This window comes from Dama dama, chromosome 19 (assembly GCF_033118175.1).
Source record: "Dama dama isolate Ldn47 chromosome 19, ASM3311817v1, whole genome shotgun sequence".
Classification (NCBI taxonomy): Eukaryota; Metazoa; Chordata; class Mammalia; order Artiodactyla; family Cervidae; genus Dama; species Dama dama.
In genome coordinates, this window is record NC_083699.1 from 77,946,030 (window position 1) to 77,963,692 (window position 17,663).

At 45.8% G+C, this 17,663-nt stretch overlaps 1 protein-coding gene across 4 annotated transcripts in view; it reads right to left on the reverse strand.

Moving 5' to 3' along the window:
• The window catches only part of IGSF5 (immunoglobulin superfamily member 5), a 56,351-nt gene extending 51,065 nt beyond the window's left edge, over positions 1 to 5,286 (reverse strand). Inside the window, exons 1-3 of one of the 4 annotated variants that reach the window (XM_061167558.1) lie at positions 5,058 to 5,286; positions 4,669 to 4,727; positions 1,155 to 1,234 (exon numbers count right to left, since the gene is read on the reverse strand). In XM_061167558.1, the coding sequence (XP_061023541.1) occupies positions 1,155 to 1,215 (61 nt within the window). In that variant the 5' untranslated portion in view covers positions 1,216 to 1,234; positions 4,669 to 4,727; positions 5,058 to 5,286. The remainder of the gene's footprint in view (positions 1 to 1,154; positions 1,235 to 4,668; positions 4,728 to 5,057) is intronic. The other 3 variants (XM_061167557.1, XM_061167559.1, XM_061167560.1) reach the window with 3 other exon arrangements.
• Between the last annotated feature and the right edge of the window lie 12,377 nt (positions 5,287 to 17,663).

Genomic DNA, 17,663 nt, shown 5'->3' on the forward strand with positions numbered 1-17,663 from the left:
GCCTGAGCCACCAGAGAAGCCCATAGGTGTGTATGGTACAAAGCAAGCAAAATATCTACACAGCCAGAAGTCAGGATAACAGTCACTCTAGGGAAGGGGTGGGGGAGAGGCTGAAGGAAGCATTTGTGAAGTGTCCTTGGGCTCCTTGTTGATACATAAAAGTGCTCAGTTTGTAAAATTTCATCAAGCTGTACCTTTACGACTTGCACAATTTTCTGTATTCTTCAATACAGCACCTTAAGATCACTGCAGTAAGAATACCCTGAGGAGTTTAGAACTAGCTAGGAAAACAAGAAAAACACACCAGAAGTGATGGAATCAGCACAAGGCATAGTCAAAAGAAAGCTGGGGTGCAAACTGGTTACTTTAAGCACCTGGGGGTCTGCACTCTCCATCTACTGCAATGCAGAATCTGACCGGGAGACCCTGGTCTGAGACACCTGGAGTCCATTCTGACTGACACCCTGGGAAAGTTCCAGGCTGAGAAGGAGCTGTTGGGAGGACCAGAAGGTCTCACAGACAACAGGCCTCTTACTCTGACATTAATGGGAACTGGGATGATTGCCCTGAAAACTGCAAGGGCAGGAAGGCTTCAGAGAGGAAGCAATGCCTGAGTCAGGTCTTCCTTGAAGACCAGATAGAATCAGAGGAGGAAAAAGTTCAGGCAGGAGAATGGGATGCTTTAGCAAGAGCAGTGACTTTGGGAAGGGACCACAGCAAGACTCCCAAGGCGAGGACCCCGATGTGGAGCTCACATGCACATGAAGGACCCTTCTGGAGTAGGGCTGACATGGCAGGCAATGGACCCCACTGAGTGGTAAAGAATCTGCCTGCAATGAGGGGACCGGGTTCAATCCCTGGATCAGGAAGATGCCCTGGCGGAGGGCATGGCAACCCTTCCAGTACTCTTGCCTGGAGAATTCCATGGACAGAGGAGCCTGGCAGGCTACAGTCTGTGGGGTCACAGAGACTTGGACACAACTGAGCACACACGGGCACAGACAGGAGGAAGTGGAGGGAGGGAGGGGACCCAGTGGAAAGAGCTCGACAAAGAATCTTCAGGCAGCCACGCTCCCCGGTGGCCTCCTCCAGGTGCCTTCTGCCCACTCCAGGAGGATGCCCCAGAACATCCCACCAAGCCCCGTGGTCTCTACCTGCCAGCCCAGCCAGGACCACCAGCACGGCCAGGACGCCTCTCTCGGCAGCTCCCTCCATCTCACATGTTCCTCCTCACCTGAGAAAGCAAAATAGGCAGGTCACAGTCTGTCTCCTTGCAGAGACCCATAGGGACCCTCCCAGTGCGTGTGTGTCCCTGGAGAGATGAATCAGCACTTCTCAGCCTGACCAGCAGCAGCACCATCCTCACCCGGGGAACTTGTCGGTGGTTTGATTACCTGGTGGTGGTGGTTTAGTTACTCAGTCATGTCCGAGACTTTGCTACCCCATGGGCTGTAACCCTCCACGCTCCTCTGTCCATGGGATTCTCCAGGCAAGAATACTGGGGTGGGTTACCATTTCCTTCTCCAGGGGATTTTCCTGGCCCAGGGATCAAACCCACATCTCCTGCCTCACAGGGGTCTCCTGCATTGCAGGAGGATTCTCTACTGCTGAGCCACCAAGGAACTTCTTAGAAAAGCAGATTCTCAGGCCTACCCTGGACCTATGGATTAGATCTAGGGGGTGAGCAGGAAGAATTCCGCCCAGCGTTAAGCATGGGACCAATTCTGGTACATACTCAATGTCTGAGAATCACTGTATTAAGGATCTAGCTCCCAAGCCCATGCAGAAATCATGGAAACACCTGCTATGCTCTACTATGAATCACAGAATCACTGTCTGAGAGGTCTGAGTGTGGGTTTACTGTTATTCCCTTCCATTACGATGCTTTAATCACTGAGAAAAAAACAATCCTACCCATAAGTTTACATTATAAGAAGAAAAAGAGCAAAATGAAGACCTAGATCATAAGCTTATTAGAAGGCGGTAAGAGGTATGAAGACAAACAGTCGAGAGGAGTGTGTGTGAGGGGGTGTGTGGGATGTGCTGGCTGATGTTTCAAAGGAGAGATTGGAGAAAGGCTCCTAAGACGGTGTCCCATGAGTGGGGAAGGCAGTGAGTTGACAGGCAGGTGGGTAAGTGCAGAAGGGCCTCCCAGGCTGAACAGCAGGTGCAAAGGCCCTGGGGTGAGACTGGGCCTCCGTATTCATTTGCAGAACCACAGAGAGACTCTGGGGCCTGGGCAGAGAGCGAAGGTGAGTGGAAGGGGAGTGGTCAGTGTAGACCAAGTGAGGCCTTGCTGGCCCCTTGCAGCACAGGGTGATCTTGTCACGCACATATCTTGGCCCATCCCTTTTTCTGTGACAACCCTCTTGCTCGCTCCCTATCCCCTCATTTTTAGTTTTATTTTTTCCTTCTCCCTGGGCCAGGCCTGTCCAAGACTGTCAACAGCACTGCTTGGAGCTCTTAAGTCATCCACTGAATGTGTTCTGAATTGTCTCTAGAAACACTGGCTCCTCAGCCCCAGGAAAGGGGCTCTTTATTTCACCCATCCTTAGCACAGTGACCTGACCTGCCAGGAGTTTTCACTCTGACATCCACACAGATTTCAAACCTCCACTTGGGGGATACAACCCATCCCCCCAAACTGGGGGGAAACGGGTTCCATCACAGACCCTGCACCGGGTCCTGTGATGAGCTGACCCACCCACCCTGGGTTCCATCCTATCTTCTCTTACAGAACGTAGGAGGCAGGCCCTACAACAACCCACAAGCAGAAATACGAGAACTGAAATAGACACAGGTAAAAACCGCATCACCTCCAGCTGTGAAAGGCACTGCATACAAGCTGCTGAATCAAACAGTGGGGTGGAAAGGATTAAGGACCCCCGGGCCCGTGACCCCCTCTTGACATGGTAGCATGTCACTGGTTGCTCACGAGATCACGAGAAGGAACATGGGATTTCCACCTCTTTGTTTTCTGATGACTTTGGAAAGTGAATTTCCGCCTGTGTAAGAACCCACATCCGCCCACGTGCAGTTGTATCATGTACCTGTGTCATGTACCTATGCGGCAGGACCATCCCACCTCAGCCTCTTCCATCATTGAAAACAGACTCAGCAAATCCCTGCAAATATGCTTCGATTCCAAGCTTCCCTGGAGAAGGGCATGGCTACCCACTCCAGCGTTCTTGCCTGGGGAATTCCGTGGACAGAGACGCCTGGCAGGCTACAGTCCCTGGTGGTCACAGAGTCAGACATGACTGAACAGCTAACACTTTCACTTTCACCAAGTTGTTCAGCAGCTGAACACAAACTAAAATCACGGGCTTCCCAGATTGATCCAAGATCCCAAATTACCAAGCACCAAATAAATCATCTACTAATTTTTTCAAGGTTCGATGAACACAAGGAGACAAGTCAGTTGCTCGGCGAGTCACCTAGAACCTAAGCCAGAGCAGAGAATGGAGGAGAAATTGAGCTGCTGAGTTATAAAAGTCACACATTTTACCAAAAGCAATAAATGTGAAGTGTGGACCCAGCATCACTGAAACTGCAGCAAGAGCTTAAGGTCCACCATGAAGTATTTCTAGTCGCTGATGGTCAGAGTCACTCAGGCTGCTAACTAGAACCAGATGACAATTCACTTATTCTCTGTGTGACAGAATGAGTCCATTCCTAAAAGCTCAGCAGGAGCCCCCAGGCTGGGGTTTAGGAACACCCCAAGTGCTACAGGAACCCAGATGTGGATTTGTGAGCAGACCCTATCTGAAGGGTGTGTATAGAGAGGAACTGTGATCAGGTTGATTTCAAGTTGTAACTGAGCTCAGACAAGTCCCTTTAATTAAAGGAAATCTCTGCCAGGCAATTTGCAAGTTCATATCTTGGTGGAGTAGTTTGAGATCTCTCTTCTCATTCATTTTATTAAAGAAGACTTGCATTACATAATTTTAGTTGAAGAACTGCAATGTTAAAAGCCTTAAATCTTATTAAATTGCACCAGGACAGGATTTAAATGCCAACCACTCATTACTGCCCAGACAAGGCAGAATCACTGAGCAGACCCGTCTGCACCCAGCAAGCTCGTCATCTCAGGAAGGAAATTGTTGAATTCGATCATCTGGTTTATTACCCATAACACATACACACACACACACACACACACACACACACACACACACACACACACACCTCATTATGGCTAGGTTCTTGGAAACAGCCTGATATCACAAAATTCAGGGGCTGCAGACACCCTGTCTTTAGGCATCAGCATAAATTCTAAACCCCAAAACAAGGAAGACAGTGAGAATTTAAATTCTCACACAAGGGGCTCTCTGCAAACCTCTATGTGCACATACAAAAGCACCAAGGCACCTCCTCCACCCAGTACCCCAGCTCAGGATGTCCCCACATTCAGAGGGGCATTGGCTCTGCCAACTAGATGTGGGGAGTCTTAGAACTTCCAGAGATTTAGAGCAATTTCCCTTCCATCAAACCTCTCATTGGGGAAAGATATGTGTGTGAGCTCAGTCGCTCAATCGTGTCCAAATCTTTGCAACCCCATGGACTGTAGCCCGCCAGGTTCCTCTATCTGTGGTATTCTCCAGGCAAGAATATGGAGTGGATTGCCATTTCCTCCTCTAGGGGATCTTCCCAACCCATGAATCAAACCTGAGTCTCCTGCATCTCCTGCATTGCAGAATTCTTTACTGCTGAGCCACTGGGGAAGCCTTGGGAAAGAATAAACGTCATTTAAAGTCTGTCCGATGAATAACAAGCATGCCAGGAATTTTCCAGCCGAGTCTCAGCTTTCAACGCATCCCAAGAACAGCTCCCAGTGAAGCTAGAATTGAGAAACTCTCTCAAATTCCTACACTCACAGGGCAGCCCAGTGTTTTCATTTTAACTCTGTGGAACTTGGGAAACAGATATGCCTCAGATTGCTCTTTCCCCCAAGATCAGCGAGCGGGCCTCCAGGAGCTAAGCACCATTTCCCCGGGGGGAAGCCGGAACCTGCAGGGAGTCCACTGGCCACGCACCAGGCCCACGGGGTGTCTCACCTGTGGCAGGTGAATCTGCCCCTCGGGTCTTCAGCGAAGGTTCTGGGTCCCCTCTTCCCTGCCTCCGAGCTCTCCCCACACAAACACAGGAACCAATCTGTCGGCCACTGGAGAAGCTGTAGGGAAGCTGTTACCAGGAAGTGGATCACGTCACAGGCCGCGCGTGCACACAGAGGTGGCCTCCCGCCTCGGGCCCAGGGCAGCAGACTCTCGGTTAATCATCAGCCAGCCCGAGGGCCGGTCAGACGGACAACGCCCCACCTCAGGGCCACGGCTGCCCTTCCACCTAGCCTCCACCCCCGGTTCCCGCCCACGAGCTTTCTCACATCCAGCAGAGCCAGGCCCGAGCCCTCCTGCCCCAGTGGGAGGACAGCAGCCCCTTCCAGCCCATGGTCATGGACACAGATATGGACGCGGACACGGCCGGCCGCCAGCCAACTTTGCTCCCTGGGCTCCGGCACAGGCCTGGGGCTGGCAAAGCCGGTTCCTGCTCCCAGCCAGGTTCCTCCACGTCCACAAGAACAGGTTTCTCTTGTGAAAGTAAAAAAAAAAACAAAGTCCTGAGGGTGAAGTCCTCTGGAGTAGAGCCAGCTTTAAAAGTCAAGTCCTGTTTCCCATGGAGGGTTCATTGGAGAACTGCTAAGAGGTTTTCTACAGACGTCCCAAACCCCAGACCCTTGGAAGTGAATCAAGGAACTTCGCTTTTCAGAGCATTGATAATTCCCAAAAAAGGTCATCCCCCCAAATCATGGAGCAACATCATACCAAATTGTCTACTCTCTTAACGGTTCTTTCTGAGTTTCTGACTGGTCTCCATCACATTCTAATCCAGTCATGGAACTCAGGGCAAAGGTGTGGATCTTATACTGAGAGTAAGACCCTGAAAGGAATGAATATAGGGGAAACACTGTGCCTTCCAGAAGAAGGGATTCAGAACACACCACCCCAAAACATGCCACTTTGGCATAAAGATTATTTTTAAGCTGAAGACTTGAGATTCAACAGATGCAAAAAAAGAAAAAGAAAAAGGGGGAAATAACCTTCTCAGAGCTTCCCTTTTCTGATTGAAAACAGCACCTTCTGGGAAATTAGGTTGACATAATTTCTCTCCGGGGTAGGTCTACGCCCAGAAGAGAAAACACAAATGAAACCTACTCCAAATCCTGTCTCCAGGGGAGTTAATGATGATAAGGAAAACAGCAAGACCACTTGTGCCTGTGTAGACAAATGTCACCACAAATTTCTTAAATCCCATCTATCCTAAAAAAACTGTGTTCTTTGCCTAAGACACCTTTTCTCAACAGCTTCCTTTCTCCTAGTAAGTTAGCTGTGCAAGTCTTTAAACAATCATTGAGACAATTACCTCCTTTGTTGGCTCCCATATGCATACAAAATAAACCTTTTCTTTTGTTAATCCAGCTATAGTCAGTTTAATTCACAGGCCTCAGGGACAGAACATAAGAGGATAGAAGAAAAAAAAAATTTTTTTTTTTCCTTCTCAACCAGACTCTGGGGCTAGGAACTGGTCAGAAAAATGGTAAACAAGCAGGTAGACCTGGAGAATCAATATATTTGTCAAATATCTCGCAAATGTACGCAGAATTACAGCATCTCATTTAGGAGTTATGACCCTGAAGCACTGCGATAATTCAAAACTCAAATGATTCCAGGGCAATGAGCCACAGGAACAAAAATTCAAAGGCCAACATAGCTCATTTTGCCTAATGTGCTTTTTTGTTTTCTTGGCTTCTTTCCATCCTGACATTTAGAATATCAGTCACCAGGCATCCTTTGTATGTGGCATCTAAAAAGAAATGATGCAAATGAATTTACTTACAAAACAGAAAGAGATCCACAGACTTAGAGAATGAACTCAAGGTTGCTGGGGAGAAGGGATAGTTAGAAAGTTCAGGATGGACATGTATACTCTGCTGTATTTAAAATGGATAACTAGAAATGAAACAAAAAATTTAAAAAGTAAAATGGAAAACCAACAAGGACCTACTGTATATCACAAGGAATTCTGCTCAATGTTTTGTGGCAGCCTGGGTGGGAGGGGAGCTTGGATACATGTATGTGGATACACGGAGAATGGATACATGTATATGTATGGCTGAGTCCCTTTGCTGTTCACCTGAAACTATCACAACATTGTTAATGTGCTATACCACAATACAAAATAAAAAGTTAAAAAAAAAACCAATATCAATCACCAGGAGTTGTGAGGACTGGCCTTCAGATCACAATGGGAGTGTGGCCCTGTTGTCCGACTCTTTGTGACCCCTTGGACTGTAGCCCACCAGGCTCCTCTGTCCATGGAATTATCCAGGGAAGAATACTGGAGTGGGTTGCCATTTCCTTCTCTAGGGTATCTTTCCCACCCAGGGACTGAACCTGCATCTCCTGCATTGGCAGACAGGTTCTTTACCACTGAGCCACCAGGGAAAACCTCAGAGCACAGTATCAACCAACATTTCCAGCCCTACCCTCAACCTCAGCCCTACTACTGGACGATATCATTAGAGCTTCTTAGAAAAATTTAAGGTATAATAACAAAGAGTGTTTAGGGGAGGGGAAAGAAGAAAACTTTTCTCTAGTCTCTTCGGTGGCTGGGACCCTGGAAGTTAAACTGACAAAGACAGATGAACAAGAGAAAAACAAGAGATGAGCAAGGATTTATTAACGTGTGCAGCACACATACATGCAGGAGAAACTCAGTGGCCTGGTAACTCAGACGGGCCGTTTGGACATGGGTTTGTCTAGGATCTAACAAGGAAATAAATCTCCAGAGAAGAGACAGGAAAAGGACTTGAGGTTTGGAGATGGCAAACTGTGGGAAGGTAAGTACATGGGTGAGCCTAAAGAAAGATGAGTCTTGTCATGATAAGTTTTGTTACGTAGATTCTGATAAAGAGCCTCCAGTGATTACCGTCCTGGTACAGAAGAGGGGAGGGTGGAGCTTGCTTGGTGTCAGCTGTTTGTCAATCATCTTGAACTTAAAATAATCCATATGCAAAGAGGCCTATTTTAGGGTGGCCTGCTCTCAGTTCAGTTCAGTCGCTCAGTCATGTCCGACTCTTTGCAACCCCATGAATCGCAGCACACCAGGCCTCCCTGTCCATCACCAACTCCCAGAGTTTACTCAAACTCATGTCCATCGAGTCAGTGATGCCATCCAGCCATCTCATCCCCTGTCATCCCCTTCTCCTCCTGCCCTCAATCTTTCCCAGCATCACTCTTTTCCAATGAGTCAACTCTTTGCATCAGGTGGCCAAAGTATTGGAGTTTCAGCTTCAGCATCAGTCCTTCCAATGAACACCCAGGACTGATCCCCTTTAGGATGGACTGGCTGGATCTGCTTGCAGTCCAAGGGACTCTCAAGATCTTCTCCAACACCACAGTTCAAAAGCATCAATTCTTCAGTGCTCAGCTTTCTTCACAGTCCAACTCTCACATCCACACATGACCACTGGAAAAACCATAGCCTTGACTAGATGGACCTTTGTTGGCAAAGTAACTTGTTAGCAGTTGTCTCTGCTTTTTAATATGCTGTCTAGGTTGGTCATCACTTTCCTTTCAAGGAGTAAGCATCTTTTAATTTCGTGGCTGCAATCACCATCTGTAGTGATTTTGGAGCCCCCAAAAATAAAGTCTGACACTGTTTCCACTGTTTCCCCATCTATTTGCCATGAAGTGATATGACCGGATGCCATGATCTTAGTTTTCTGAATGTTAAGCTTTAAGACAACTTTTTCACTCTCCTCTTTCACTTTCATCAAGAGGCTTTTTAGTTCCTCTTTACTTTCTGCCATAAGGGTGGTATCATCTGCATATCTGAGGTTATTGATATTTCTCCCACCAATCTTGATTCCAGCTTGTGCTTCTTCCAGCCCAGCATTTCTCATGATGTACTCTGCATATAAGTTGAATAAGCAGGGTGACAATATAGAGCCTTGACGTACTCCTTTTCCTATTTGGAACCAGTCTGTTGTTCCATGTCCAGTTCTAACTGTTGCTTCCTGACCTGCATACTGGTTTCTCAAGAGGCAGATCAGGGGGTCTGGTATTCCCATCTCTTTCAGAATCTTCCACAGTTTGTTGTGATCCACACAGTCGAAGGCTTTGGCATAGTCAATAAAGCAGAAATAAATGTTTTTCTGGAACTGGCCTGCTCTAGTCCCCCACAAAGACTGTAACACCTCTGCATATGTAGTGACCATACCCACTGTCAGAAGTTCCACAGAATATGCAGGGTCCTCCTCAACTGACCCCTGGCCCAGTGTATTCCTGTCCACCTGTTACTGAGAGGTTCCCCGAGGGTAAGAGCGGAAATGTACTAACAAGTCAGTCACTGGAAATGCAGCTCAAATTGCATGGTCCTGAGGGATTTTTTTTTTTTTTTTAATTCAGAAGATTTGCATTCTTTCAAAGTTGGAGCATAAAGAGAAACTTCATTAATATTTTTAGCCTGTGCTTTTTTAAAATCACAAAGTTCAGATTTACATAAAACATATTCACACTGGAATTCCAATTGCGGTAAAGTCTCTGAAAGAAGCTTTGATGAAGGTTGGGGTGGGGAGAGAGGTTCTCTGGGTTTGAGTTCAGATGCAGTTGTGTTCTTGCCTGGAGAATCCCAGGGACGGGGGAGCCTGGTGGGCTGCCGTCTATGGGGTCCCACAGAGTCGGACACAACTGACGCGACTTAGCAGCAGCAGCAGCAGCAGTTGGGTGGTGGGCAAGGCGTGTAAGGAGTGAATCGGGTGGGAAGGTGGAGGGCCCGGGAGACCACTTCTGGGACAGAGGGATCAGTGTGCATCTGGGCAGGAGGATGAATGGCAGGAGGCCTGGTACCCTGAAGACATTAAAGAGCCTCATGGGACCTGAATGCAAATAGTTGGGGGAGGGGGGCGGGGAGGCCTCGGATGAGCACAGAGGAGAGGCAGGGTCCAGACCAAGGATTCAGACAAGAGGTTTGTCTTTAACTTCTAATATAGAAAGAAACATCAAGAAGAGTGGTGAAAACTTTGAAACAGGGAGAAAAGATTATGGGATTATCTGATTTAATAGGGCCTGAGCTGTCTTTGAGCTTCTGGAAACTCTAAGTTTCTTAATTTTATGTGTCAACTGGATGGGAGCACACAGATAGCTGGTTAGACATCTTTCTCGGTGTGTCTGGGTAGGCACCTGCGGAAGATGTTGGCGTTTGAATCAGTAGACTGGAGCAAAGCAGATCCCACTGTGGGGCACGTCATGTCACATCATCTAGTCACTCAGTGGGGTCTGACTCTTTGCAACTCCATGGTCCACCAGGCTCCTCCGTCCATGGGATTCTGCAGGCAAGAATACTGGAGCGGGTTGTCAGTTCCTTCTCCGGGGGACCTTCTTGACCCAGGAACTGAACCTGGGTCTCCTATATCGCAGGCAGGTTTGAGCTTCATCTAACCTTGTTGTTGCTGTTCTTGCTTAGTCGTTAGGTCGTGTCCGACTCTCTGACCCCATGGAATGCAGCGCGCGAGGCTCCCCTGACCTTCACTATCTCCCAGAGTTTGCTCAAATTCATGTCTATTGAGTCGGTGATGCCATCCAACCATCTCATCCTCTGTCTCTCCCTTCTCCTCCTGCCTTCAGTCTTTCCCAGCATCAGGATCGAGTGCCTAAAAAGAACAGAAAGTGGAGGAAGGATGAATTTCCTCTCTGTCTGACTGTTCAGCTTGGACATCAGCCTTCTTCTGCTCTCAGAGACTGGCCCTCCTTGGTCTCAGACCTTCAGACTCAAACTGGAAGGTAGACCATCAGTCCTTCAGGTCTCAGGGTTTCAGATCTGGACTGAACCACACCACCAGCTCTCCCAGGTCTCCATCCTACAGACAGAAGGTCATGGGATTCTTCAGCCTCCATAATCATGTGGGCCAATTTCTCATAATTGATTAACGAGTAAATAACTTATTGGTGCTGTTTCTGCAGTGCCCTGACTAATACAAAATTGTAAGAAACTGAAAGTAATATAAATGATTCTAGATTTAGAAATGCAAATGAACTTCGACCAAAGATGCAATTGATTTTTTCCCTGAAGCTACTGACCAGTTCTGCATCTATTTGTAAATTTTTTACATTCATGATGGCACGTAGATGTGTGTCCCTTGAATCATCCTTTGGATCTGTTGTAATGTCTTGTTGGTTCCCTTATTAATTAATGAGTTAAATAAAATCTGGGACACACATTTCTTTTCGATTCATATGAGAGCCATGATTTTAGACCCTTTAACAGGGTCTAAAATTTAGACCCTTTAACAGCCCTTTGAGAAATTAAGTGAACCAGTGGCATGATCTCTGTGGAATATTTTTAAAATATTAAAAGTAACAAGTCAAATCATTAAAGTTTTACTGAGTTTAAACTCCTACTGCTTACCATGCAACAAGTCAATAAATCAGATGAGTTGTTGTGGCAAGAAAGAACAACTTTATTCAGAAAGCCAGCAGACTAGGGCTATGATGGACTAGTGTCCCAAAGAACCATCTTACCCAAGTGAGAATTCAGGCATCTTTTACACTAAAGGCAGGGCTGGGGGGGTGGGGTTGTTGTAAACTTCTTGGTGTAGGAATCCTTTGTTATTGCCCCTGTACACAAAGGTCTGGTCACAAGTAACAATATTAATGTTTTTCTCTGTTCTTCAACTTTTAATCTCTATAGGAATTTTTCGAAAAATGTTATACCTTTAAAGGTCAGAGCCTTGAGAATGGACTATCCTATATATTTCAGGCTACGAATTCTTTTAGTGATCAACTCATAACAAAAACAATATAACACAAAGATTAAAGAAACAGATCCCAAAGGCAATCAGATTTGTTCTTCCCTGTTACAAAAATGCCCACATTTAACTGTTTTTCACTTACATAAATAACAACTTCCTATTAGGCTCAAGCTAATATAAAGAAGAAAACAAAACCCATCTGAAAATATCACCTCTAGATAAGCATCATAATTTTTACTGTATAGCATTTGTTATTTTCCTCATTAGAAGTGGTAATATAAATTAACCATAGAAAAATTGGAAAATTCAGGTAAGCAGAAAAGGAAAGTGAAAAGTGTTAGTCACTCAGTCGTGTCCAGCTCTTTGCTACCCCATGGACTGTAGCCCACTAGGCTCCTCAGTCCATGGAATTCTCCAGGCAAGAATACTGCAATGGATAGCCATTTCCTACTCCAGAGGATCTTCCTGACCCAGGAATCAAATCCAGTTCTCCTTTATTGCAGGTAGATTATTGATCATCTGAGCCACTAGGGAAGCCCAAACAGAAAAGGAGGAAATTTTTTAAAACAAATTTCTCTTAAGCCCAACATGCAAAGACAAGTAGTCGATAGCGTGGCATATGTATGTTTAAAAAGGTTTTAAAATGTTCTTATTTTATCTAATGTTTAGAAGCCAGATTTTACTTATTTACCATGTTAAAAGCCTCTTCCTCCAATCTGTAAATATTCATATGTTTAATAACTAAGCATAATTCCATGAAAGGAAGGAGAATCACTTATCTGAACAAGATTCCTGCTGTTGGATATCATATGACTGGCGCTTTTTACCATTGTACACAGTGGTGAACGTCATCATAGCTGGATCAGAGCATAAACGTGTAATGATTTCCTTAGGATCAGGTCTGAAAATGCAACAGCTACTATGCAGACAGTAAAAAGATCAGTGACTGTGGCCGGGGAGGAGCGGCAGGTGGGATGATAGAAAGGCAGAGAAGAATATTTTTAGGACAGTGAAAATACTCTGCATGGTTCTATCTCAGGAAAGGCATGTCATTATACATTTGCCAGAGACTATGCGATGTACAGGGGAAGGCCATGTGATAACAGAGGCAGAGAGGGTAAGGATGCAACTACAAGCCAAGGAATGCCCAGGACTACCCGTTAGAAGATGGAAGAGGCCACCTTAATTTCAGACCTCCAGCCTCCAGAATTGTAAGACAATGAAGGTATGCTGTTTCAAGGCACCTAATCTGTGGTACTTGGTAACAGTTGCCCTAGGAGACTAATACTCCTACTTAACCAAATGAGTTGAATGTTTTTCCATAAATTTATGCATTCCTATGAAATAATTTTAAGCAGTTAAAAAGTGTTATCTTTAATGGGTGGACCATAAGTTATTCAAATAATTGATTATTAAACATTAAGTTGTTGCTCTATTTAAAATGGGTAACTAGACAGCATATTAAAAAGCAGAGACGTTGCTTTGCCAACAAAAGTCCATCTAGTCAAGGCTATGGTTTTTCCAGTAGTCATGTATGGATGTGAGAGTTGGACTATAAAGAAAGCTGAGCACTGAAGAATTAATGCTTTTGAACTGTGGTGTTGGAGAAGACTCTTGAGAGTCCCTTGGACTGCAAGCAGGTCCAACCAGTCCATTCTAAAGGAGATCAGTCCTGGGTGTTCATTGGAAGGACTGTTGCTGAAGCTGAAACTCCAGTACTTTGGCCACCTGATGCAAAGAGCTGACTCATTTGAAAAGACTCTGATGCTGGGAAAGATTGAGGGCAGGAGGAGAAGGGGCTGACAGAGGATGAGATAGTTGGATGGCATCACTGACTCGATGGACATGAGTTTGGGTGGACTCCGGGAGTTGGTGATGGACAGGGAGGCCTGGTGTGTTGCGGTTCATGGGGTCACAAAGAGTTGGACATGACTGAGCGACTGAACTGAACTGGACTGAACCAACAAGGACCCACTGTACAGCACAGGGAAGTCTGCTCAGTGTTATGGGAGGGGAGTTTGGAGGAGAATGGATACATATATGTGTATGGCTGAGTCCCCTCACTGTTCACCTGAAACCATCTCAACATTGTTACTCAGCTATACACCAACAGAAAAAGTTTTAAACAAAACATTAAATGCATCTATATTTTAACTGTCAGAAATCTTTTACTTGAACCACCATATACATTTTATGTATTACATAGAGAATATGTTGTTGTCTATACAATTTTGTATCATTTTGGCCTTTTCATTGTTGATTTAGGCTAGTCATTTTCAGGGTGATGCATTGGTAGAGACAATGAATCCCATGGTCATACACTCATGACGGACCTCTGTGTCCATAAAATGATTCCTTGGTTTGAGCTGACATCATGCAGGTTTCTATTTGATGAATGTTTCATCCTGAAGCCCTCCAATGATGGTGCTGGCAGCACAGAAACAGGAGAGGCAAACCCATGTTAGGTGTCAACTCCAGTAAGAATAACTGACCTCCCAGCGCAATTGAGAGACTGATGTGATCAATTTGCTACCAAATGACTGCTGGTCCCCGGGCAAATGGAGCCAGCATTCAGCAGAGGCGGGGACTAGGTCAACCTTGGTGAGGGGGCCATGCATAACCTCTCCCACCCCCGCCATCCTGGCTACACCCATGGGCCATTGCATATTACTGGGTGACTGAGGGTGGAGGCCGTCTGACCCCGGCAGACCACTCATCCTGTCCCACTGGTTGTAGAGCAACAGAGACCCTCAGTGAACGTCACCATGAGACACAAGGATTTGCATGTCTGCTCCCCCAAGCCCACCCCCATTCCTTTTCCTTGGGCCTCCAGTGTCTTTGGCTGCTGGGGCCAATATGACAAAACACCGTAAGTTCATCTACACCACTTGCAAAGCACAGAGACACAGACACAGAGAACCAAGGTGTGGATGCCGTGGTGGGGCGGAGGGGTGGGATGGATTAGGAGGCTGAGGTTGACATATGCACCAGTATAAATAAAGTATATAACTGAGGTGAACATACTGCGTAGAGCAAGGACCTCTATTCAGTGTTCAGTGCAGTGCTTAGTCGTTCAATCACATCCAACTCTTGCAGCCCCAAGGACTATAGCCTGCCAGGTTCCTCTGTCCATGGAATCTGCCAGGCAAGAAAACAGGAGTGGGCTGCCATTTCCTCCTCCAGGGGATCTTCGCAACCCAGGGATCGAATCTGAGTCTCCTGCATTGGCAGGCACATTCTTTACCACCGGCACCCCCTGGAGCCTACGCAGTGCTCTGTGGTAGCCTAAATGGGAAGCAAATCCAAGACAGAAGGGATATATGTACACATGTGGCCAATTGACTTTACTGTACAGCAGAAATTAACACAACCCTGGAAAGCAACTACACTCCAATTATAACAAAATTAAGGAAAAAATATCATAGACTGAGAGCAAGGAGCATGTATTTCCCACATTCTGAAGGCTGAAGTTCAGAGTGCAGGCATGGGCTTGTACATGGTCACCTTCTTACTATGTCCTCACAGAACAGAGAGAGAGCTCCCTGGTCTCTCCCTATGAGCTGCTAATCCATCATGAGGATCCCCTGTCATGACCTCATCTAATCCCAGTTACCTCCCCAAGATCCCGTCTCCTAAGACCATCACTTTAGGGGTCAGGGCTTCAATATATGAATTTTGGAAAGGGGAGGTGGAGACACAAATCAGTCCTTAGCACCCCGTCTCTGGTCTGACAATCCTTCATCTTCTAGATCTCCACCAGAGGTCTCCATCCAATTTTTGAATTTTGGGTTGATGTTTTAATTTGCTGGTGGCTCAGATGGTAAAGAATCTGCCTGCAATGCAGGAGACTCAAGGTTCAATCTCTGGGTCTGGACGATCCCCTGGAGAAGGGCATGGCAACCCACTCCAGTATTCTTGCCTGAATAATCTCATGAACAGCAGGCTACAGTCCATAGGGTCTCAAAGAGTCAGACATGACTGAAGTGACCTAGCATGCACACACAGACTAAATGAGAGGGAAAGCTCTCAGAGTCCATATCTGTAGGTCAAGATCTTTCCTCTTCATCTCCCCTTCTCTAGCTCCCTTTCTGCACCAAACCCTCCCCCCTGAGTTGAAGGCACACTTGAGAACATGCACACATACATGAGCACTTGCACACACACACACACACACATGCTCATGCTCACACACGTAAGGTTAAAAATTAGTGTAATGAGAGGGAATTAGGCAGCAGATAACATGCAGTGGAGGAAAATCATAACCACTACCACCCCATCATTCTCTTAACAAAGTGAGTCTCATGTTAAACATTTTAATCTCCTTTCATTCAGATATACTGATGGGACTTAAAGCATCGACCAGTCCCTGGGGCCCTCCTTGTCTGCACTCCATCTGAGACCGTTCAGGTCATCTGAACCCTTAGAATCCTGCCATCTCGTCACGTTTTACCTTCCATGGAGTAGAGTGTTCTGAAATGGCAGCCAACATTCACAGTCAACATTCACTTAATATTTTCCAGCTTAAAACACCATTACCTACTTTAGTCTCACTTTAAATCATAATATCTGTGGAATTAAGACCATGGTTTTCTCATAATGTTTTTTACTGATTGACACTGAAGTCCTAATTACGAAAATTAAAATTGAGCTTGTGCTTCCTAGAATCATCTAACGGACTGCTTGTAAGAAAATGATCATCTGGCCAAAAGTCAGATTTTTGTATATTTAATCCTGTTTTATCTCTGCAGGAGGAAGTTGTTTTCTTTTGGATCCACCGAAGTATTTAAAACTCGCATTTTGGGTTCACATTTTGAGGGTGTTAGAAGCTTTATTTCAACCACAGCAGAGAGGAAAGAAATAGCATTTTCAAATGCTGAAAACCACTTGGGGGTTTTTATGTTGGGGAGCAAAGGGGCTTGACTTTACACAACAAAAGAAAAAATATCCTGGTTCCTTTTTGAGTAAACCTAGTGACATCTGACATGATTATCACCAAGTAGTATTTAGGAACTGTCACCATTTCTCATGTTTGATAACTGTGAAAAGTACTATTTAAAACATGTATAAGCATCTTGACACGCACACAAAAGCAGAGTTTTACATTCCAGACAGGTAAAGCAGGCTTTGCAATAAAGCCACCAGGCAAGTGAGTCCTGATCTTTTTATTTGGAAGAGCGGAGAAACATGAGCAATAAATCAGGTACATTTGGCAGAAAAGAAAATACAGTCCGACGGGCTTACTGAACACCTTGCCTCATTGCTAACCTGATGAGATGGCAAACTGGTTCTTTATGACACATCCCTAGGTTGTAAATATTCCCTCTTGTGGCAGGATTAGCTGCTGCCACGTATGCTTCAAATATACAGGAGAGAAACCCCAGCAAACAGGGGCTCAGGCACATAGGTGTTTTCGATTGTAGAAAAAAGTCCAGAGGCAAAAACTCTGGACCCGTTCACAGAGTCCTTCCTTCTTTCTCCTCTGCAGCCTGAGCTGGTGGCTGGGGCAGCAGAAAGGAGGCCCTGTGCAGTTGAGTCACCTAGCTGGCTCAATTGAGACATCTGCTCACCAGGTGAGATGCCGTCCCAGGAGGCACCCATGACACAGTGGCCAGAATTTAGTCAAATGTCCTCTACCTGCAAAGGAGGATGAGAAATGTACTCTTTTTTGTAACTTTTTTATTTTGTATTGGAGTATAGCTGATTCACAATATTGTAATAGTTTCAGATGAACAGCAAAGGGACTCAGCCATACATATTCATGTATCCATTCTCCCCTAAACTCCCCTCCCATCCAGGCTCCCACGTAACATTGAGCAGAGTTCCCTGTGCTATATAATAAGTCCTTCTTGGTTAT